General features: G+C 44.3%; 1 protein-coding gene across 1 annotated transcript; it reads left to right on the top strand.

Annotated features, from left to right (window-relative positions):
* Nucleotides 1–2981: 2981 nt before the first annotated feature.
* Nucleotides 2982–3440, top strand: LOC125552666 (uncharacterized). Its single transcript, XM_048716332.2, has one exon. The coding sequence runs from the start codon at nucleotides 3083–3085 to the stop codon at nucleotides 3386–3388; it is 306 nt and encodes a 101-aa protein (XP_048572289.2). The 5' UTR covers nucleotides 2982–3082; the 3' UTR covers nucleotides 3389–3440.
* The last annotated feature ends 21530 nt before the right edge of the window (nucleotides 3441–24970 follow it).

Here is a 24970-nt window from a genome sequence, read left to right as displayed (position 1 = left end):
TATAAGGAAATATAAATAACAACTTTATTATTTCATCTAGGGCATATTTCCTTCATCTTCTTCACCCCCAACTCCAGCCATGTCCTGTCCTATCGAACCAAGATCTGCTGCAAGCCTACTTCCAAGGAAACACATATATGCCAGTTCAGGCCTGACATCTTGTTAAATTGGTTCCTTGTAGTGCGTGGGATGTTCTGTTAACAACAAATACAAAAAAGAAAAAGCATCAAACAATTAGCAAAAAAAACTTACACATATAAAAAGGATGAAAAACATTTCTGAGGAAAGAAAAAATCAATAAAACAAGGAATTACGGTTGCTGCTTTGGATCCCTCGCGAATGACAAAGCCAAATCTCTGCTCGTTGTCACTCTCACAATGCGAATGGCAAACTGGGCACACCATTCTGCATGGGTAAAGAAAATAGTTTAGAAACTGAGCCATTTATACTAAAAATAACAAATTCTCACCAGCTCATAAAGCTACAAAAAAGAAAAAGAACAAATGTTCATAATCCCAAACAAGGTAGTTCATCATTTTCTGAACAATAATAAATAAATAATATTAGACATGGGGGTCACATAGCATTAAGAATACTTCTTCCTACCTTGAGATGCGTGGATACAAATGTTCAAACAAACCTTATCGGGATCCTACTGTACAGACCATCTTTGTCCAAAAACCAAAAATAAGAATCTGTACAAATAAAATGATATATAACTAGTAACTAGTATATGAGACATGCAAACTAGTAAACTGCATAATATGTCATTTTGTAGTCATACTTTGCATATGGAAACATACATACTTTGCATATGGGAACGACACATATAGTACCTATGGTTTAGCCCATAAAAAAAGCATACACAAACTACATTGATCGCGTACTAGTTGCTATTGTTCGAGGACAGAGCAAAAGAAAAAATTAGAGGCTAATGCAAGGTACAAACAAAAAACATCGCATGGCATTAGTCCTCACCCATAACCTGACACAACTCATCTGAATGCTCGTTAAGTAAATAAATATACAAATAAATCAAGAAGCACAATGTATAAGCTATGATTACTAGGCAAACATTAACAGAGATATACTGACATGAAAAAAATGTGACAAAACATAGATCTAGAATGAAAGAAAATGAACCTTGATTGATACAAATTGAAACTAGCTCTGATAAGAAAATTACTTATCTATCAAACCCTACGCGTAATCAAACCAAACTCGAGGGTTAAACCTCATTTCCTACCTACCAGACACAATAAACATGATCTAGAAAAACTAAAAAATGAACCAACCCCCAATGAATCTAGCAAAAACACTAAATAAAATCTACTCCTGCTGAAAAGAAAAATCCTATGAATCCACTGAATTTCCTACACACACAATCTATCCAGCCACCCATTGAATCTTGACTACTTCAAATCCCCTAGCTCCCTACATTCGAGTGGATTGGGAACAAACCCTAGGTACATGAAAAAAACAAATAAAACGAGGGATGTATAAGTTGATTCATTTGTGAGGTGCTTCTTTGTTTACGTTTTGCTCTTATCTTTTAAAAAAGGAAATTGTTGTAGACTATTAGCAAAGTTGATTTTAGCCCGACGCAAGTGATCCGAATGTTCACTAAGGCAAATCAGAAAAAATAAGCACATGTATAAAGTTATGATACTGGACAAACCTTAACAAACGTTATACTTACATGAAAAAAATGGAACAACATGGATCTAGACTAAAATCAAAAATCAACCTTGACACTAAATCACCTGAACTAAAAAAGGGCATAGACTGAATCTCTGCGCACTACCTAGCGACCCGCTGAATCTTGACCTACTTGAACGCCCCCCCCTTCCCAACATTTGGATATATTGATGAAAAAATCCTAGATAGATGGATACACAAACAAAAATAGGGATGGTACTAATATGTGAGGAACCCTACCCACATTTGGGTCGATTGCGGGACAAACCCTAGATTGATGAATACACAAACAAAGAAGAGGGGATGCTGCTCAATCTATGAGCAAGAAACAATAACTGGACAGAAACAAAGAAGAAGAAAAAAATATGAACAGGGCAAAAAAACTTACTCCAATGGCGTCTCTCTCCCTTCTCGTTATCCAGAGCCCCTGGAGGAGGACGAAGAGGAATGGGAAATGTGCAAAATGAATGCGAGGGAGAAAACTACTCTGAGAGAGACAAACGGCCTGCCAGCCCAACTATCGTGACAAACACTCCGGCCCGCTACTAGCATTAACCTGAAAACGGGCCGCGCGACACACAACAGCCGCGAGCGAATGCACCAACGGGACAAAAATAGGTTTGCACGAATCTTGAAGATAGAAGAGATCCAATGGCTCAAGACTTAGATGTGAAGTAGTTATTTCACATCTAGATGTGAAATAGCAAATCTGATATTATGGTTGTAATGTTGTAGCATGTAGATGTGTAATTAATATACAGTTCATTTTTTTGATGCAGTACCATACCTTCAAGATACTTATAATTAATGTAATGTTGTAACATGTAGATGTGTAATTAATGCACATGTTCATTTTTCGGTGCAGTACCATATCTTTCTATCTTCAAGATATATATAATTATTGTAGTATTGTAGCATGTAGATGTGCAACTAATGGATATATTCATTTTTTATGCAGTACCATATCTTCAAGATATATCATATATAGTACAACTAATGTATGTATAATGTGTCGATGTGGAGTTAATGTACACACTCATTGTTCGATGCTATTTCGTATCTTCAAGGTATAGCATGTAGATAGAGAGTTAATGTGAACATTCATTGTTTGATACAATATCGTATCTTCAAGATATAGAACTAATGTATGATGTAGCCTCTAGAGTGCAATTAATGTACATATTAATTGCTTGACATGGTGCCATATCTTCAAGATATACAACTGATGCATGTGCCCATATCATCATCTCAAACAAGGCTATATAAACCAAGCCATAGCTAACGAAGTCATGTATCCCACACATTCACAGAGAAGCCACACAAACAATTATAACATCAAAGGGATAGAGAAGGCTCTAGTGTAGCAGATACAAAAGCCATAGTCATGGCGAAACTCATGTGCTTATGTTTCATCATCCTCACTATCGGGGTAGCCATGTCGGCTGACGAATGCGAGGGTGACCGACAGGCAATGATCAAGGAGTGTGCTAAGTATCAACAATGGCCAGCAAATCCGAAGCTAGATCCATCGGATGCATGTTGCGCCGTGTGGCAAAAGGAAAACATCCCATGCCTTTGCGCTGGTGTCACCAAGGAGAAAGAGAAGATATATTGTATGGAGAAGGTTGGCTACGTTGCCAATTTCTGCAAGAAGCCGTTCCCACATGGCTACAAGTGCGGAAATAAGTGAAATATATTAATGGAATTATGATGATCGGCATTGCATACATGCAATTTTGATACTTGTTATTCTTTGGATTCACACGATTTTGATTTTAGTTATGCATTTTTATATGGTTCTTATGCTATTCTAATCATATGTTGGGTCAAATTGAATGGTCTTGCAGGTTACACATTCCCTCCTCTGGCGTAGTGAATCTAGTTTAGCTGTGGGAGGAGAAGTATTGGCTTTTACATTCCATGTACCTGGCCTCACAATAGCATTCCATTCAGATCTGTAATTCATGAAGCTGTGCTCCGAAAAGTTTATGTTAAGCACTTTGTATGAGAACGTTTGTGAAACTAATAAAGCCTTCTCCTCAAATTGTCTAAATTATGTTTGTTCATATATCATTTTATGGTCCTACTAGAAAATATGCTCGTATGTTGCAACGGGAGAAAAACAATCAGATTATGCATATGTGGTAGAGATAAAATGTCTGAAACATATGCCAGGATGAGATTGGGACCTTTAAATTGCGATTTCATAAACTGCATCTGAATCATGCCATGATGAGATAAGGAACTTCTAAAAAGTCATTTCAAAGGCTAAAAATGTGATGGTCTCATCACGACTTGATTTCCTAAGGCACCACAACAAAATATTTTCTGGCTGAGAAAACTGTATTGATGGACTCCACCAAAGCTAGACTAATGAAAATGATGTGTCTCCGCCATCACCTAGGGTCACGGTGTTTACCCTGACTAGTAAAACTATATAGTACCAGAATAGTATGGAGGCAAATTAGATATTTAATCATTTTCATACAGCTTACAAAAGCTAATCCGTAGAAAGTTTTGTCAATTTTTTTGGGCTCCACTGTGTGCAGAATATGGAAACCTTTTTTACACGACTCGCTTGTACTAAATAAAATCATAAAACAGCCTCTACATATTAAAAAAAACCTCTATATAAGCAGGTTAGTTATGTTCGTTATTTACAGATCTGCTTAATTTTTTTCGAACATTTTTCAAATTCCCGAAATACATGATCATTTTTTCTAAAATCATGACTATTTTTTGCGAACATTTTTTCGAAATCATGATTTCGTTTTATTAGTGCAAACATTTTTTCAAAATACTGGACATTTTATAATTTTCCAAACTTTTTTTTGAGTTCATGAAAATTTTATGATTTTGCAAAAACAATGTGAATAGTTTTTTAAAATACTGGACATTTTGTGACTCCAAAACATTTTATGTATTCATGAACATTTTATGATTTCTCCAATAAAATCCAAAACTGACAACTTTTGGAAATCCTGAATTAATTTGAAGAAGGAAAAACAAAAACCGGAAAAGAAAAAAAGGGCCATGTCATGAGTATTTTTTGTGATTTTTTTCAAAATCGTGATTTTTTAAATAAATGCATTTTCTATGATTTTCCAAACATTTTTTGTATTCATGATAATTTTATGATCTCGCAAAAATTATGCGAACAATTTTTTAAAATACTGGACATTTCATGATTTCCTGAACATTTTATCAATTAATGAACGTTTACGATTTCTCAAATAAAATTCAAAACTAACAACTTTTGGAAATCCGGAATTATTTTGAAGAAGGAAAAAACAGAAACAGGAAAAGAAAAAAGAGCAACATGGCCCGGCCCAAGAATGCGTGCGGGGTGGAGGAGGCCCGCTCGCTGTTAAGAGAGAAAAGTAGAAGGAAAAAGGGTAGTACCTGGGATCAAACCCGGGTCTCTGGGGTGAAAGACAGTGGCTCTAGCCATTGCGGTACGCGTTTCCTTCTGATATATGTAAGGGTATCATCATATAAGAGACGAATCCGACGACGACGACTTTGAAAAAAATTTGAATCGTTTTCTTCACTCATTGATGGCATTATGGGTAATTTATGGCAATTTCGGGGTAATTTTCATGACGTACCGCCAGAGGCAATAGCCGATTTATTATTAGGTAAATATTTACAACTTGTGGTAAGTGAAGGGGTCAAGGACATTAGAAGAAATTGGTGTTGTTAAACCAACAACTTTCATGTGTTCTCTTATATCCAAAATTAATGAGTTCATTTACGCCCGAGCTCAACCAGTTTTTCGCCTTAGTAATTTCCATTCCTAGCTGTTGCAAGGCTCCAAGTACAACCTAGTTTGCTCAAAGTGAGGAGACGGATGGGGAAGGGGAAGAGAAAGACAAGTGGCATATTTAGTTAGTTTTACGATTTCAGCAACAAATCCAGTGTAGTTAGATTGAACCAGTCTACTTGGATTTCTGTGATGTGTGCAATGTCTGCTCTTTCCATTATACATTACCAGTTTTCTATCATATGACTTATCTTTTAAATGAATTGGTGAAATTTTAATATTTTTTGGAAAATGATACGACCATCACAAAAGTTTGTATTATTAATAGGTTTAATCACCTCGTTGAAGTGTGACTTAACCCGGTTTTGGGATCACTACGGTAGAAGTGGCTTGACTAGCAAGTAGGCCTAGCCTCAAGAATATCATTTTCCCTACAAGTGAAGTGTTTCGACTAGCAGCTAGCCCCCTTAAGGTTCTTTTCAGCTCGTTCTTCTTTAGCTTAATCTTGGACTTTCATTGGATTGGGATTGACGATTACCAAAAAGGCTTCCACCCTGCTTTATATATAAGGCAACACAGCCGAACTGATACATTGTGATGAGGAGATCCACTTATAAAGTAGATCAAAGGAGAATACATGAATACATGAGAGTCCACACCATACCACAAAGCAACCTAGACTACCAACAAGGATGAAGACTCGCTGCCAAGGGAAACCACCGGACTATGTTTCGCCGCACACACCAAGTTCCCGCCGGAGAGGACCTCCTGTCGTCCCACTTCGGATTGTGAAGCCCGAGACTTCCTGCAGAAAACAAGGACCACAAGTAGCACAACGAGGACCTGCGTAAAAGAATAGGAGGAAAGTGAATCTGCCCATGCCAGAGCCAAGGGAGCTCTAAGTTAGGATCTGAAAATGCCCGCCAATGACGGTGCGGTGCATCAGAGGTAATATGCGATCCACAATGACACCCTTAATAGGGAGACGACACAACATGTCAATGTCGTCGAGACTGAGGAACCGGTCAAGGGTTTTTACCCGGAGCCCTGACTCAGTGAGACGGACCTCAACAACACCCCCTAGAGGTACGCGACACCCGCAGGCATAGCCATCGCTGGTGCCAAAGCATAAATTAAATCTTTAGCCTGGAGCCTCTCAACCTCGCCAAACCGAGGACTCTCGATCACCTACCCAACAAGAAGGAAGACATGTCGCCAGCAAACAAAACCTCCAAAGCACGATCTGGAACCGTTGCTGCCAAGGCACCGCTGAAACCGGGGTGACCCAATGCCACATCCTCTACCGCCCACATGACCAGAAAAGCGAGACGCCTACTGAAAGCCGAATTGGCGGACTGCCAACAGAGGTCGTCGCCCTGACATAAAAAAGAACCCACCACCTAGCACACACCACTCACACCGTCGCCCGACATGGATACATCTGACAAAGACGACACACTACAACCCCTGTCTGCCCCCCCTCCCCCTGTCCTTCAGCCAAGAGGCCAAAACCAGGGAGGACCACCCGATGACGGAAACACCACCTTTGAGTGGATGGGGGCCATGGACTCCTAGACACAACCAACCATCCGCCTCAGTGGCCACCACCACAGATCTAGGTAGGCATCAGGCCAAAGAAGCCCGTTGGGCCATGGATCGGGCTTGTAGCAGACTCGAAGGCGGCGAGACACTAGGTCAAGGCGAGGCAAACACAGGTCACCTAGATGAAGCACCATCATCTGAAGTGGCAAAGATCCTAGGAGAAGCAAGGAAGCCCCGTCGGTGGCGCCTCGACAACCCGCAGCCAACGGCGCCCTGATCTGGGCGCACCAGAACCGTCGCCGCCATGGGTGACTGCACCACGCAGCCCACTGTGCTGGACACCAATGCCCACGACCCTGTGGCCAACGATCGCCGCCACGCCGTAGACGCCATGTGAGACTAGGTAGGATCCTTGGGTAGGACTTTCCTACTAAGACATCTATAGCATAGACTTGGACAAGAAGTCTCTAATTCTCAGAGATAGCGCCACACCAAAGTGCATGCGTGATTTACCTTTTTTATTTTACTAGTAAATGTGCCCGTGTGTTGGAACGGGTTCACCGAGGAGCAAACACTTAGTCCTCCTTATGTGAGTCGGTGATGGGGAGTAGCGGGTCAAATGAGATCTTCATCTGCACCTCGGGTCGCACACAAACACTGACCATCCATGACTAGTAGATGACACTAACTTGGGAACTTTCATACAGATGGTGATGGAGTGATCTAATTATACATACTTCACACAGATTGATAATATACATACCACGAAACCACCGTCAGAACTTTACTTATTTAAATTTTGCAAACAACATCAAGCAATTGTATATACAGACCAAATGAACACCATTTATGATAATGAAGACTGCTTAGTCAGTCTCAGACAATAATTTATATGTACACCAAGTTAAGAACAACATCAACAGGGCTCCGTTAGCAGCATAAGACAATCCAACATGTGCAAAAAGATTACCAATATCTTTCTAATTTATCCAAGAACTTTGCAAACTAACCATCTTAGTGTGTTGTCAAGAATAGCATAGCAAAAGCAAGTGAAGATGGCTCTAGTTGCATACGTAGAGTAAAAACCATAAAGCCTATGTTTTAACAACCCCCTGAGTTCAAGCCGAGGTGAAATATAATACAATTTACTCATTTATTAAACTTAATACATTTAACTCTTCAGCTTGAACATCTATCTTAGAAATGCACCAGTTTATAATCTGACCAAGTAAGGCGAATTCAAAAAATAATGTACGTATGTTTTGAATCAAAACCGGAGTTTAGCAAACAGCAAACTTATAAATTGTTGCATGCTTCTTCATGTTGTGAGCCATATAATATTTTTTAGTTAGTCCTATCCTCTCAAGAAACAAAGGGACTGAATTATCCCGTGAAAATAGATACTTAAAAGCATGAAGCATGTGAACACCTATCTGCAGCAAGGTGAGTCCTAAAGCCCGGGACAAAAGCATTAGCTAATAATACATGTAGGAACTTCCCAAGCATAAGAAAATCAAAGGAGCTAATAGAAACACTTTCTTCCCTATCAATAGATGCCTAGTGGCTCCGAAGAACTGCTATGCCCAACCCTGAAGCAAAATTACATCTGCATCAGTAGGAAATGAAGGTTAAGTCATATACAAAGGAAGAAATTGATTGGCACAAAGCTCAAGAGTGGATTTTGTAAAGGAAATAGCAATTAAAATGGTTTTCATTTTAGCAATATCTTCTTTAATTCTTTCCCTCGATCTGTCATATCAGCAGTGTGTTGTAAGAGGCCTCATCAAGTTTTATTATCTCTGAGCATACCGAAAAACCTAACTATGAAGTTTAACCTCTCCAAACCATGATTGAATAGCATGACACATCTCTACTTATGTGGTATACTGAAAGTCCAATCCTCTATCTGCATTCTAGCTTGAGCATGGATGTGACATTGTAGAAACATGACGGATCTGCTACGTGGATAACAGGACATGTATTAGAGGAATAACATACTCTTAATTTTCTGATTGTTGATTATTTATCAGAGGAAGTTTCTTGGCTGCCAATAAATAATTGCTAAACAATTTCAGGTTACTGCAAAAAACAAATTGAGGATCCCCATATCAAAATTGCATATCCCCGTTTGGCTAGGTCTTTACCTAAAGAAGCAACATCAACAGAGGAAGCATTCAGGACTGGCTAATTACCTCCAGCAGCAGCATCAGTAAACTCTTTTTGTAAATTGTTGTAAATAAAATCAACTAATATACCTAACAGAAAATATAGGAATGAACACACATGCTAGCTTGTTTTTAAATAGATATATTCATACAATGGGGTAGGAGGGCATGCGTTGCTTGTCTTTTGCTGTCAAGTACAAACAGAATCCATATATCTAGGAGGGCATGTGTTGCTTGTCAGTCAAATGTAGTCTACTGTCGGCAATAGCTATATTGGCTACAGTAAACTAACGAATTGACAAATAGACAAGACCCATCCGATGCTCCAAAAGTACCTGTGGCAAATTAGATCTAGGCAATACTTGATGGTCTTCCTCCCAAGTCGGCGCAGGTGATCGCAGATGGCCTTGTGACGATGTCGACGGAGACGATGAATGCAAAGTCGATGGATATGGTATATCACAGAGATGTCAAAACCAATTAAATCACTCCACTGAACACACCTCCTAATCCTATTTTGCTAGGTGCAGCAAGCATATCTATTCATATGTATGCAATTAAGCTAATTGATAACTGAAGAAATAGCAGAATATATGAAACTTCAAGAATTACTCCAGCATCATGCCCAAGAATTACTGTAACCAAGTTGAAGCCACCATGTTCAGGTATATGAAGTCGACAGCTTGAAATTTGTTGGTTCAATCATTGGCTAGTAACAATAATTTTGCAGGAAAAAAATAAACTGAAATAGGGGCTTTTATCATATCATCCAAACTGAAAATGGTGAGTAATCGGAAATAGCACCAGTTTTCAGAAAAAATAAACTGAAACAAGGGTAGATCCGAGGGGGGCAAATCAGTTACATTCATTATACGTCAGTTCAAACAAATAAATATTGGTTGAATTCATGCAGCAGCGACATGCATGACCTTTGGTAACATCTAAATTTATCAAAATCAATCATGTATTTTTTGTGTAACATCTTCTTTTGAAATAAAAAATTATGACCCATTAAATATGATAATCCGAACTTAGTCTTACCAATCCACAATGTTTTTTAAATCTCCACCGATGATTGTAATAACAACACAAAAGAACTCAGTCGACACAAAAAAGTCAGTCATACATCAAATCTTGGGCATCCATAGCCCGTTGCATTTGGGAGATGGGCTGCAGGGGAGCCCTTTCACTACTGCAGGATGTTACTAACGCGACACTATGATCAGAGACCCTTCGACGAAACTGTGTGTGATGCAATAATCGCAAACGGCGGTGTAAAAAACCATCAAAAAAGTTGCAAAACGTTTGCGACAACGGATGCATCAAACACGGTTCAGATTTTAGTTGCGTGTGCGATGAAGGGCATATGGTTTAGTTCAATTAACTTTTTGCGATGAGGCAACACAAAAGAAATGGGCAGCCAGATGGAGGTGTGTGCGATATATAGCATACGGTACACTCGGATGAACTATTTGTGATTAGGCAACACAAAAGAAATGGTCAGCCAGATCAAGGTGTGTGCGATGTACGACATGCGGTTCACTCAGATGAACTATTTGCATTGAGACAAGAGAACAGAAACGGTCATCCAGATTAAGGTGTGTGCAATGTAGAGCATACGGTTCACTCGAATGAACTGTTTGTGATTAGGCAACACAAAAGAAACGGTCGGCCAGATCAAGGTGTGTGCGATATATGGAATGCGGTTCACTTGGCCTTGTCGTTAGTGTATGACCTTTGTGGCAACCGTTTGCTCCCCACTAGCCTCTTCTAGTACCGTGGCAACCGTCCACCGCCTCTTCGCCTTTCCCTCTCGATTTAGAACTGTTGTCGCATGCTCTACCTCCCTTCATTTGCCTTCACCCCTCCTTCTGCCATTATTCGATCATCTTCTCCATGGAGGGAACAGGAGGGAAACGACCCCGTTATTCTTGCCCCGATCGGAAAGATGACGTGGTGGAGGAACTCATTGATCGGTGCCACGTCATCACCTCGGCTAGCATGGCAGGTTCGTTCAAGACCATTCTCGACTCAACTAATAACATCATTACAAGAAACCCAAGGGTCTAGGAGTGGTTTGATCTCCCCTATCTTGTTTCCCGTGGCCCTGCTGATTGGCGCAGGGATGACAGAAGCCTCGTCTTGTGCAAGTTGATGCCGCTTGATAATGATATGTGTGATGTTAAGATGCCATCGCTTGAGGGCAAGGCTTGGGTAGGCGCAAAATGAATATTGGGTTGTTTATATTAGATACAACTATGAGTGGGAACTTGTGAATGCGTACACTCATCACCGCATTCCACTTCCAAAAATCTCAGACTGCCCAGAGGATGAGCACACAGATCATCTACGTGAGTTCAAATACGATGATGGTAACTGTCGTCTACGGAGGATAGCAATTTTTCAAGTTCCCAACCGCTCTTGGGGTTACACGAACTACGAAGTTGTTGCTATCTTCGATAGGCTTGTTGCCTTCCTTACACCCACGCCTTGATAGATATTGCTCAAAAATCAATTTCTGTACACGGATGAGTACTGTGATGCAATTCAATATGAGGGTCTTGTGTTTGCTTCCACTACTCGTGGCACTGTTTTTGCATAGAATCATCATGCTTTCGGTACATTTGTCTTTCACCGTAATTATAATTGTTTCATCCACATGCATGCGGGTTAGCTAGTTTCCCTTTACTAATTAATTAACCTTCTTGTGTTTCCAAGGTCCTGTGAACATTCCACCAGCTATATTTGAAAAAAATTATAACCAAGGGGGAGATGACGATGCTGATGATCACGAGAATACAGAGGAGCAGGACCCATATATTTAGTGGCGCCTGGCAACTTATTCCGATAGATCACCTCTTCTTGTCTGTATACAGGGCACTACTGATGTTACTAAGAAAGCAGGTGTTGTCTTGCATGGTCGCACTCTCCGGACTTATTCCAACATCCCCTTTAGGGTATTCGGGATGGATACTAGTGTACTAGCGCCAACACCTTCTCCCTGGTTCAGTATTGAAAGTCTTGGAGGAACTCGCTCTTCCTTGGACAAAAGAATCCAATGATGGTGAAAGGCGATCCAGCTGCTGTGGACAGAATATAACTACCATTTATGAGAAGCAACTGCATCTATACCTCGGTAATTGCTATGCTTCCCTACCATCACACTATGGGTCCTAACATAGCCCGCTTTAGCCTGGATGATCAGTCCTGCGTTGGTCTCGAGATTGACAGTAGCTGGCCCTTCCCAGAGAATCACTTCTGGTTCAAAGCAAGCGTTTCCAACGACGACAAGTGGTTGAGCTGGAGTTCATTTCATCGCTTTGTTATTTGTTGTGTGAGAAAAACTTTACTTTACTAGAATGTTTTGTTGGAAATGATATATAATCCAATGTGTATCCTCGTTGTCGTTCTCGGTTGATGACTTGTTGTATGTAATCAGTGGTACATTTGCATATGCATCCATCAAATCACGCCTGCTAGTGGTGTCCATATGAACAGTGCTAGTGATTTTAGTTGCAAAAATTAGATAGTGCTAGTGATTTATAGCTGCATATTTTGACGAATCGCAGTGTTACAAGGTTGACAAATGGCAATGTTACTAGGTAAACAAATGTCAATCTTTCCAGTTTGACAAATGGCAACATACCCAAAATGACAGATGCAAATATTACCCAATTGTTTCTACGTGGTTGCACACGGGTCATGCAAAACAACCGTTTGCGTTGAAGGGATGCAGAAATCCTACTCGGCACATTTTCCCTTGGCTTCCTGGGGAAGCTGTCGGTTTGCGTACGGGTGTTCTAACTAAAACGTTTGCGATGAGTGTTTCATATTTAAAAACCATTGACGTTTTTTTCAAAAGAAAATTGTTTGATAAGTCTGTATATTAAGAGAGAAAAAGGAAAGTTCGTTCAAACCATATCTTTCATTCAGTCACACTCCGAATTTATATTCATATGATCGAGAATTCGAGATACAGTATTAAACCCCCAAAAGAACTATTTCCGACTGCGGCGGTGTGCCGCGCCGTCGTTGTCGTTGTCGTCCTCCGGGACGCTGTTGTTGAAGTCTTCAAGGTAGCGCAACATGTTCTTCACATGTAAATCAAACATCATGTCGTCGCGCGAGCGATGGGCGGGGTGCGGGAGGACGGCAACTAGCGCCGCTGAGAGGTAGCGGTCGACTGCTGCGTCCCATGCCGCTGAGGCGGGGCGCATGGCCACGGGCGTGACGGGTGTAGCCAAACGCATGGGGAACGGCACCGCGGTGTGTGGAGGGGCGCACACGGCCAGGGGCACGGGTGCGGCGGGTGCAGCCAAACGCACGGGGGCCAGCGGCACGGTAGGTGGAGGGGTGCGCACGGGCACTAGGGCTGGCATGTACATGAGCTCGCGCGGGTCCGCGGACACCTCTCTGACGCCAGCGGCTTCCAGCTATGCGATAGTGCTCGGCGACTAGCCCGTCAATGCTACGGGGGTGGTCGCTGGCGCGGGCGCGGGGATGGGAGTGGGGGCAGCAACCGTAGTGGTTAGCTCGTTCTGGGCCACATACCCATGAAGCCCCATTCCTCCTTATTTTCTATCTTCTCTAGCTCGGAGTTGACTTCTCCAAACTTGAAGACTAGTGGCAGATGATCATTCTGCGCCATGGCATTGGTGGAGGTCTGCGAGAGGGAGGGGAATGGGAGGCGAACAGTAAGGCCGCTCGTATTAAATAGCGGATCGGGCGCCATTAGTGGAGAGGAAGGCGGGCGGCCATGGAAGTCAAAGGGCTCGCTTCACAGTGAGTCTGCGCAGCGTACAACTCACACGCTTCCCGATGAACCTACACATTGGAGGACAGCTTGCACGCCTCTCGGTCAGCCTACGCACCAGACTCCGCTCGCACGCCTCCCATTCAGTCAAGGTCAAGCAGCTGTCTGCACGGCACCTCCTATGGGCATTAAAACAAAGACACATGGCGTCATGTGAATGGTTAATAGAACGCATGCGATTTGAATTATACAACCATTTGAGATATTAAAGTGGCGGCTATTTTATCAAAATGCCTTTGTTGGCTGTTATTCGAGTGCGCCTTCTCTCAAAAAGGACAAGAAAAATACCACAGCATATCGGGTGCCATTCCATGAAAGCATGCCAAGTTTCATGAATTTCAGACAAGTTTTAGATTTACTAGAATTTAAAAACAAAGTATTTCAATGTTTTGCCGGCAATCAACGGTGCCCTAGTGTTAGAAATTCATTCCAATTTCTTGCATGGGACCTAAGCATGCACCCAAGGACACATATTTGAATTTTCAACCAATTTATATGCATTAGAGCATGTGCATGTAGTTCAAATTTTAATTATGCACATAAATGCATTGAAAACTCAATTAATGCATAAAAATGTCCAAACAAACCCCAAAAAAATCCCAAAAATTGACATCACACTCTTGTTGTTCTATGTTGACACGAGAAAAATTTTGAAAGCAATAAGAGGCAATGGATATCGTTTCGTCCCCAAAGGTGGGACGTTCCCTACCGAAACCATCCGGCTTGTTGTGAGAAGCTCTGGTTCGTGAGAAGCATATACCCTAACCTGCCCCAAATGGGACAAAAAAATTACCACGGCATGCACTACAAAAAAAGACACATCCGTGACATTTTGGGCCGAACGAAAAAAATTTCTGTCATACATATGACACTTCTATGACGATAATTGTGACAAAACCCGGTATCATCATAGATGTGGTGGGCTCCTACTTCTATGACAAAAAATCATGACAGAAAATGGGCTTTTCGTCCTGGGCGGGCCAGAGACGCAGCTGCATGACATTCTTTGGGCCGTCCATGACGGAAAAAACCATGGTAGAAGCGAGGGGGAGGAAAATTTCGGGGAGTTCCCGGTTACGGTGGGAGGTCGGGGGCCGAGCGATGCGCATTTCTCTCGTACACGTACGTGCGTGTGTGCGAGGCATTGGCTCTAACTGAACCCGAGCGAGGCGTTGGTCTCTAACTGAACCCGAGCGATTGCACTGCAGGCTACGCGTTACTGAACCCGAGTGATCGATCCATGGATGTTAACTGAACCCGATCAAGCGATTCCTTCGCTACTGCTGCTAACTGAAGCCGATCGATGCTGCCTCTAGGATGAACAGTGAGCATTGCGGGGGGGGGGGGGGGGGGTGGAAGAACAGTGAGCGGTGGCGTTGCCTCTGGATGAACAGGACCCCGTGGTATGGTGGAGGGCTGGATGAACATTAGACGGTGGAGGAGTGCCCGTGGATAGGTGGTTGAACAGGACCCCGTGGTGTGGAGGGCTGGATGAACAGTAGACGCTGGAGGGGTGCCCGTGGAGGGGTCGTTGAATAGTAGCCGGTGGAGTAGCGTGTGGTGGAGGTTGGATGAACAGGAGCCCGTGGAGCCTAGAGGAGGTCAACGGTAGCCCGTGGAGGCTGGAGGAGGTCGACGGTGGAGACGAATAGTATCCCGTGGAGTCCCATTTTGCGGTACACCACACCCCTCCCGATGAACAGGACCCCCGTTTCGACCGTAGCACTCCAACACAAGTCCGTTTCGTCCATTTTGTGGTACGCCACACCCCTCCCGATCAATATGATCCTCGTTTCGACCGTAGGAGGTCCGTTTCCTCCGTTTTGCGGTACGCCAGACCCCTCCCGATCAACAGGACCCCGTTCCGAACGTAGGAGGTCCGTTTCCTCTGTTGTGCGGTACGCCAGGCCTCGTTTCCATCGCTTGTCCCGTTCAAGCCCTCCCGATGAACACGACCACGCATTCCGTTCCGACCAAGCCGGTTGGCTCCCACGTGTTCCGTTGCCTCCCGATGAACACGACACATTCCGTTGCCTCCCCGTGAACATGACGCATTCCGTTGCCTCCCCATGAACACGACGATGACGCTATTTCTCCATTCCGACCCAGCCATGTACACGAGCCATGGCCCGTACGTATGCACGAGTAGGCGTTCGAGACCCCGCCCATATGTACATATACGTGGCCGTGTTTTCTTTCTTGCACCCTGGCCGCTGTACGTACGTGTACATGCTACGTGCGCGCCTCTACTATGACACGTACGCGCCTCTACTACGACACGTGCGCGCCTCTACATCCACTAGTATATATGTACGTACACGTTCGCGACCAGAATGACAACGCTACATACACTTTGACCAGGTGGGTCCCGACTGTCAGGTAATTCCTTGCCTGCGAAGATGTACCTAGTGGGTCCCAATAGTCAGGGGGCGAATCGTTTATTTGCCCGGACGCACTTCCTTGCGTGCGAAGATGTAGCTGGTGGGTCCCAGCAGTCAGGGGCAAACATTTTTTTCGCAAAATACGGTGGCCCGTCCGGTGGGTCCCCGCTGTCAGGTGGAGGAAAAATATTTTTGCACGTAATAAGGAGGCACTTCCTTGCTGTGGCCATGGACCCAGCTGTTAGCCTCTCCACGTACATTCCACGTCCGATGGAAGTCGTTCCTTGACCACGTTGACCACGCCGCACCGAGAGCACCAGGGCGGTGGACGACGGCGAGGCCTAGGAAGGGGACGAAGCTGAGCCGAGGAAGACGCGGCAGTGGATGCCCACGCGTAGAGGAGTACAAGGGTTCACTGGTTCACTGCGGTGTGAGGCTGCCGTCGCCGCAGAATAACAGGGGGTGTGGGTGAGTAGAGGGATGGTCTGGCCAGCGGTGGGAGTAGTAGGGGGGTGGTGAGGCCTCCACCGCATCGCAGCCGGCCACGGGAGGCAGGAGCACGAGGCACGACCGGCGCTGGTTTGGGCGGCCGGAGCAAGAACACCAGAGGTTGAAGAAGCACTACGGCTGTTGGATGGACCATCTTATGGTTACTGGAGCTAGAATCGTGCATATTGACTAAGTTGACAAAGTCCTCCGTCCCCGTCAACTTAGTAGGCCCACAAGTCAGCCTGCCACTATATTGGGTCCCAGCTAACAGGGGGAGTATTCATTTTTTTCGTGCGTAATAAGGAGGCACTTCCTTGCGTGCGAAGATATAGCTAGTGGGTCGGAGCTGTCAGCGGCGGTAACATTTTTTTCGTGAAATACAGAGGCCCTTTCGGTGGGTCCCTGATGTCAGGTGGAGGAATCATTATTTTGCACGTAATAAGGAGGCATTTCCTTGCGTGCGGCCGTGGACCCAGCTGTCGGCCTCTCCACATACAGTCCACTTCATATGCATGTCAGTCGCGGACCACATTGACCAGGCCGCGCCGAGAGCACCAGGGTGGTGGACGATGGCGAGGCCTATGAAGGGAACGACACGGAGGCAGGGAAGACTCGGTAGTTGTTTCCCACGTAGAGGGGAGTATGACTGTACGAGGGATTAATGGTTCGTCTGCCGTCGCCGGAGAATAACAACAGGTGTGGGTGAGTAGAGGGATGGCTAGGCCAGCGATGGGAGTACGGTAGGGCGGTGAGGCCTGCGCGGCAGCACAACCGACCGCGGGGAGGAGGGAGCAGGCAGTCCCGCCGGCGCTTGTTTGAGCGGGTGGAGCAGGAAGAGCAGAGATTGAAGAAGCACGGCGGCCGTTCAATGCACATCGTACGGTCACTGGAGCTAGAATCGTTCATATTGACTAAGTTGACAAAGCCCTCCGTCCCCGTTAACTTAGTAGGCCCACAAGTCAGCCTCCCACATGGTGGGTCCCAGCTAGCAGGGGGAGCATTCATTTTTCTGTGCGTAATAAGGAGGCACTTCTGGTGGGTGCGAGCTGCATCGGGGGGAACGTTTTTTTTCGCGAAATAGATGGTCCGTCCGGTGGGTCCCAGCAGTCAGGGGAAAATGTTTTTTTCACGAAATACGGTGGCCCGTCCGGTGGGTCCCAGCAGTCAGGGGGGAAATGTTTTTTCCGTGAAATACTGGTGGCCCGTCCGGTGGGTCCCTATTGTCAGGTGGAGGAATAATTATTTTGCGTGTGATGAGGAGGCACTTCCTTGCGGCTGTCGTGGACCCAGCTGTCAGCCTCTCCACGTACAGTACTCTTCCGATGGAAGTCGGTCGTTGACCACATTGACCACGCCGCGCCGAGAGCACCACGGCGGTGGACGACGGCGAGGCCTAGGAAGGAGACGACGCGGAGCCGGGGAAGACGCGGCAGTGGATGCCCACGCGGAGTGGAGTACGAGGGTTCACTAGTTTGGCTGTGGTCTGAGGCTTTCGTCGCTGCAGAATAACATGGGGAGTCGGTGAGTGGAGGGATGACCTGGCCAGCGGCGGGAGTAGTATGGGGACGGTGAGGCCTTCGCGGCAGCACAGCCGGCCACGGGAGGCAGGAGCATGCGGCACGACCGACACTGCTTTGGGTGGCTGGGGCAAGAAGACCAGAGGTTGAAGAAGCACTAGTGCCATTGGATGGACATTGTTGACCACGCCACGCCGAGAGCACCAGGGCGGTGGACAACGGCGAGGCCTACAAAGGGAACGTCACGGAGCCGGGGAAGACACGACAGTGGCTGCCCACACGGTGGAGAGTACGAGGGTTGACTGGTTCGGCTGCCGGCGCCGGAAAATAATAGGAGGTGTGTGTGAGTAGAGGGATAGACAGGCTAGGGATGTGAGTATGATGGGGCTGTGAGGCCTGCTCGGCAACACTGCCGGCCACGGGAGGCTGGAGCAGGCGGTTCCGACGGCACTGGTTTGGGCGGCTGGGGCAGGAAGATCAAATACTGAAGAAGCACGATTGTCGTTAGATTGACATCTAATGGTCTGACGCAGGTAGAGTCGATTGTTGACTAAGTTTCTTTTTTGAGAAACCTTGTGTGCGCATGAACTTAGTAGGCCCACAAGTCAGCCTCCAAATATGTGGCAGACAACATAAAGCCCATTTGCTATTTTTTATAATTTGCAGCCCGTTTGCTAATTCTTAAGTAATTTATTACAGCCCATTTTCTGCCCAGGACCATGGTCAAAAAGTTCAACCTTATTTTGCATATTTCGGTGGAGTCTGAACTATTGTAATCCCGAAATGATAAACATTTTTTAAGAACTTATTGATTTGCCAAAAAATCATTTTGTTTTTGTAAGCAAATAAGACGTGGGACAATTGAGTTGGTTTAAGGGAAAACCAGTGGTAAAAAATCAGCGTTGGGTGAGAAAAAACAACAAAAATAAGGTTGTAAATATGAAAAGGTAATTTTATGTGTTTTCAATATAATGATACGTGTATATGAACTAGTAAAACAATAGGTAGAGATTACAGAACGAATGTAGGACATGCTTTTCAAGAGGATAATAGAACTGGGCTGTGTGTTTGATTCAGTAAAAAAACTGCATGCGGATGTTGTAAGACAAAATATAACTAAGGCTGGCGGGCCAGAGGCCAATATATACCTGCTGGATCTTTGTGCCCCGTTGTCGTCATGGGTTGGGCCTATTAAAAACAAAACCAACCCTGGGCAGTCTACAGTCCAGTTGAAACTTGCTCGACCTGAAAAAACAATATACGTGCTCAATAAACGAGAGAATTCTGCAAGTACAGACTGATAACTGGGATGCAGCACGGATATTGTTTTTTATCATGATAATAAGTGCATGCACTTGTTTCGAAAAAATTGGAGAACTAGGAATTCTAACAGTGGGTGCTTATGCTACCCATCAAATAAAAATCGGGTGCCTGAAAATTCGTTTTGAAACAAATGATTCAGCTTTATATCCATGTCGACCCTCGGCATGATGGTTGGTAGCAAATGCAAGTTCGTACCAAAAGATCGTTAACAACAATACCAACTTGCGGACGACAAGGTAGTACAACTACCAATACCAAACTAACTTATAATCTTTTTACTCCTGGCCCTAGTGTTCGTCTGGTAGAAAATCTTGCAGAGGACCAGCTCCCGCTCCTTCTCTTGCTCCAGGTCCCCGAGGTGGTACTGGTGGATCACCCAGTTAGTCCTATGCTGGTCGAAGTTCTTGTTGGTGTGCAGCACCAGAACCTTTTTTGTTGCCCGTCTGCCGGCCGTTGACCATCACCGGCAAGGTATTGCCGGTCTTGTGCCACATCGCGTGCATGCCGCACTCCGACTTTATCTTGCGACGCGTCCACGTGCCCCTTTTGAATGCCCTAGAATTGCGCTGGAAGAAATGCTTCCTTAGGCCACTCAGTGTGATACCTGCAGTATTGTGGAATACAGGTTTTAGTGTACCTAGTTGGCATTTTCATAACATCTTTGGCATGTTGCAGTCACTTGTTTCACTTTTTATTAACTGTCAAATTGTAATTGCTTCACCCGGTCTGCGTCTAAAAAGAAAAATAGAGCTATAAACAAAGGAATATGTTTGTGCAAGTAGATGGCCGATCGGTGTCTTACCTGGAAGTTTCTCAGGTTGGGTGTAGCATATGCCGTGCTCGCTGTCGATGGTTGGTGTGAACAAATCGATGAGAGACTGAAATCTCGCGCTGTCAGCACTCACTTTGGCCTCAAGGTGCTCGATCAGTTCCTGATCCATGGGATCAAACTTGATGCCAGCCGGCAGCACCGGCCAATCCTTCTTCGACTTGCATCGGTAATTCCAGTTATATGGTACTCAATGTATGATCAATCGACTGTTTTAAGTGAATGATGAAAGATTTCGACAGATAAGTGGTACTCCAAATCTGAAGTCCAAATACCCGAACACACCGCTAGGATTCTTGTGTCACCTCACGCGCAGCATGTTGTCACGTCAATTCAATGTGTGGACATGATGAATAATTTGACCGACATATACTAGTACTGCTACTGTACTAGAGTACTTATTAGTCGTATTTATTGTCACAATTTATACATAGGTTTAACTAACAAGTACGCACTTGAAGCCTAATTGATATATATATATGGCTTCTGCACAACATCTCCATCATCATTATCAGTACATCCTATGTAGGTGAGTTAGGATGCACATGATCCCAGGAAGGTATCTATCCTTCAAACCAGAGGAGTGCTTCAAACTAACAACAGTACATAATATCCAACAAAAGAGGGTCGTGCTACAGCAGTAGAATACATGGCTCAGTCTAGATATCAGCACGAATCAAGTTGTGCAAATTTGCTGTTGGCATGAACCACATCGCCGCATGTCGGATTTGCAAAAGCCATCCATCACATGGAAGCTTGATGCCTTTCACACACTGAAGATTATCTGGCAACAAGCTGTGTCGATGAATCTCTGGATATGGTGATTCATGAAACCCATGGTATGATGTGTAAACACAGCCCCCCTCGTGAATGGAAGTTACATAGCACAGTAATCATCGCCGGTGATATGATCAATGATTGGTTAGATGATCGGATAATTGAGCACGAGGAACAAGGAGTGGTTGCCGAGGCTGTAAACCCGCCTCTAGTTGAATACGCCTGGCCCAATGGAGCTGGTATCTTTCTCGAACACGAAGCAGCCATAGCCATCAATGTCACGAACGCCCCACGCATTGTACTGCATGTGGTTTGATGTAATGGTTTGGTCAATTTGGTACGTGCGAATGAGCATCAAATGACCGCCGTCAGCTAAACGAGCGATAAACCACCAGCCATCGGCTGGTATGATTCCAGGTCCTGGAATCATGAAGGCCAGCGCATTTGCGTCTGCTGCAACAATTCAAATTGGATACCAAAAGGACAAAAATAAATAATCATGTTCAGAGTATGTGTGGAATTAAGATTATTATAACAGTGACACATATCATAGACAGAGAATTGCAATGCCATGGTCATATCATACCCCAAGTTAAAAAAATAAGCCAATGGCTTTCATATTCTAGCAATATGTCATGGTTCAAACATCATGTAACAATGAGAGGAAAACAGCTATGACAACGCCTACTCATATTCTACCATAGCACTTACCACTACTATTCTAATATCAAATCTAAGCAATAACATGCGTTGTTATAAAAATCTTGTAAACGAGAGTAACATATAGCAATCATGATGTTATGCTCATAATATGGGTTCTAACAATCATTAGATGCCAATTGTTCTCATATCAACTCTAACAATAACATGTGTGGTCATAAAAATCTATGGTTTTTTTTGCAAATTGGTAGACAAGTGGTAGACAAGTGGTTTTTTTTGCAAATTGGTAGACAAGTGGGATGTTGGTGAGGAAATGCAACAACTTACCTCACAATCGTTAGATGTAGATCTAATGGTCAAAAACGACGGATGGCAGACACACCAGCATCACCAACTTAGTCTTGTGTAGGAGTACTAGCAAGATCCATGCATTGCACGGAACATCAAGATGCATTTTTTTTATAAAACACTTGTTGTGATTGACCCTTGCAGGAGTAATCCCATGTGTAAAAACTAATGATATCTCGAGAAATATGAGATAAGGGGAAGAGGAGTGGGGTGTGGTGGTGCTTGGTGGTCAGACTGAGCGGAGATGGACGGTCTATATTGCAAGATGGCACACGTAGCATCATTACCAACTCGATTTTTTATAAGAGAAGAAATATAAGTATGGAGATACAAACGTATTATCAATGCTTGCTTCCGTAAACTAGCATCTACATTCTATTCAACGCCTCGGCATGTGGGGCCTTAGCACAATGACTTCTCGACTGTGTAAAACAAAGATTTTCCCGTCGCCGGCAAGGAGGGGGTGACGGCGGCGCGCTTTTTGGCTTGCTCTAGTCCTAGTAGTCATACTAGGTGGTCTAAGAATGTGTAGATTTATTCTTTTTCACGTCTCGTGTTCGCCGTACTGCCATGACTATTGATGAATAGACAGTAAGTTATTCACGGGGAAACCCTTGTTGAGCGTGTTTGCGAGAGAGAGAGAGAGAGAGAGTGCGTGTGTGATATGTTAGAGACTGAGGCAATGATAACAGATTCTTTGTGTCTATGTGTGTGGTGGATAGAGAGAGACATGTACATGGGGCTTTGTGTTGTGTAACGTGGAGACACATATACATAATTAGAGAGTGAGTGTGTGAGATACACATGTGGACATGAGGAGAGATGAGGATCCAGATAAATGGGTGTTTGTGCGTGTCTGTGTGTTTGTGCACGCGTTTGTGTGTGAGAGGGAGAGAGTGTATGTGGAGTAGAGAGACCACTGATGATGTAAACCTAGTATAAGGGAAGGGGGAATGGTGTGACATGTGTAGTAGCGAGATAGCACGGGTGCGGGCGGGGGGAGCAGACTATTTGGAAGGGACATCGAGTGTGTGTGTGGGAGAGGGGTGTGACAGCGAGAGAAAGAGAGAGCTAGCGGCGGAGAGAGAGAGAGAGAGAGGAAGAGAGGGGGCGAGAGGGGTCGTTTGTGTCAATAAATGGCGTATAGATAGGGAGACAATGTTGATGTTGTCCGAAATTGGCCTATGAACGGAGACGCAAGGGAAGCGAGTCATCGTGTGTGTGATAGGGACTTCATGAGAGATCTAGAATAGATGGTGTAGAGAACAATGCGCGAAATCGAGAACGATTATACATTAGGGAGCTATGTAAAGAGTCACGACATATATGTATACAGGGAAGGAGCTGGGGGCGGGTCCGCATGTGGGAGAGATAGAAAGAGGAGAGTGGTGCACAAGGAGACAAAGTGTGCTCGTTTGTAGTGGGGGTGGTGTGTGAGGTGAGTGCGCGAGAACCACATAACTAGGGAGATAGAAGTTTGGGGGCAACGTTTTGTGTGTATGGGAAATATACACTCTACATAGTGTGTGTGCTTGGGTAAGAGAGATAGCGGGAGACTTAGAGAGTGAGGGAAGAGATGTGTGCATGCCCGAGAGACAAAGTGATAGAGACCTATGTTGGGGTCCGGAATTTAAAAGAGAGAGGGGTGTTAATGTGCTCGTGTGTTGGTGTTTGGGGGAGAGAATGACTTCTCTATGTGTGTGTGTGTGTGGTGGGGGGGGGGTTGACTTAAGATAAAGAGTGAGGTGTCTATATTTGAGGGACTTTAGCGTAATTGAGATATTGTGCACTCATGGTTGATCAATTTGTTTCACAGTTTGTACTATGAGATAACGATACTTTTGAACATGCGTGATATACCTTGATGTACCAGAATTACAAACCTAAGATTGGAATTTTGGAATTTGACTCCATCATTAGCTTTTGTAATTCATTTAAACAGAGGTACATTTTTAAGCCAGGATTTCGTGATTTCAAATTCATATATCAAACCTAGAGATATACACATACGGGCATGTTCAAACTTTATAATCATCCACTTTATTCATACACATACACATTTTTGCTTTTGTCATCATATTTAGGATAAACACATTTGGAATTTCTTTTGAATTGGACCGTATGATGGTATTTGCTTGTAGTAGCTCAATGATACATATTTGAATTGAATGGACAATCTAAGTTTCGAGTTGGAGACATTGATTTTCAAAACTTGCACATTTTTTTGCATGCAAAACAAACAAATTGTCGGCCAAGATATCATTGTCGGCCATACGAGAGCAGAATACTTATAATTTTAGGCGCCAAAAGCTTTCAAGCTTCCCGCTCACACCGAAATATCACGTGCCCGAAAGTTTAGCCCTACGATATTCCTGTTTTACCCCTGCCACATGAACGGAAAAGGGCTGCTTTGATAACTCCATTGTTTTCCCCACTTTGCCCCCAACATTCTTCCCAAGAGCCCCTCCCCTTCCCCTCCCCGACCCCCCAACCACGGCAAGCCGTCGAATCTAGTCCTCCGCCGCAACGGTGGACCTCACACCCCGTCGGAAATACCTTCCGCACCTTGGAACCCCCAACTGCCAACTCACCACTTCACCGGAGCCGCTTCAGCGACTGGCTTGTCCACCGCTCCAGATCTCCTTGACCGCCATCATGGTCCACC

The sequence above is a fragment of the Triticum urartu genome, chromosome 1A (genome assembly GCF_056163025.1).
Source record: "Triticum urartu cultivar PI428250 chromosome 1A, HENAU_Tu73, whole genome shotgun sequence".
Lineage (NCBI taxonomy): Eukaryota > Viridiplantae > Streptophyta > Magnoliopsida > Poales > Poaceae > Triticum > Triticum urartu.
This window is presented reverse-complemented; position numbering and strand designations above follow the sequence as displayed.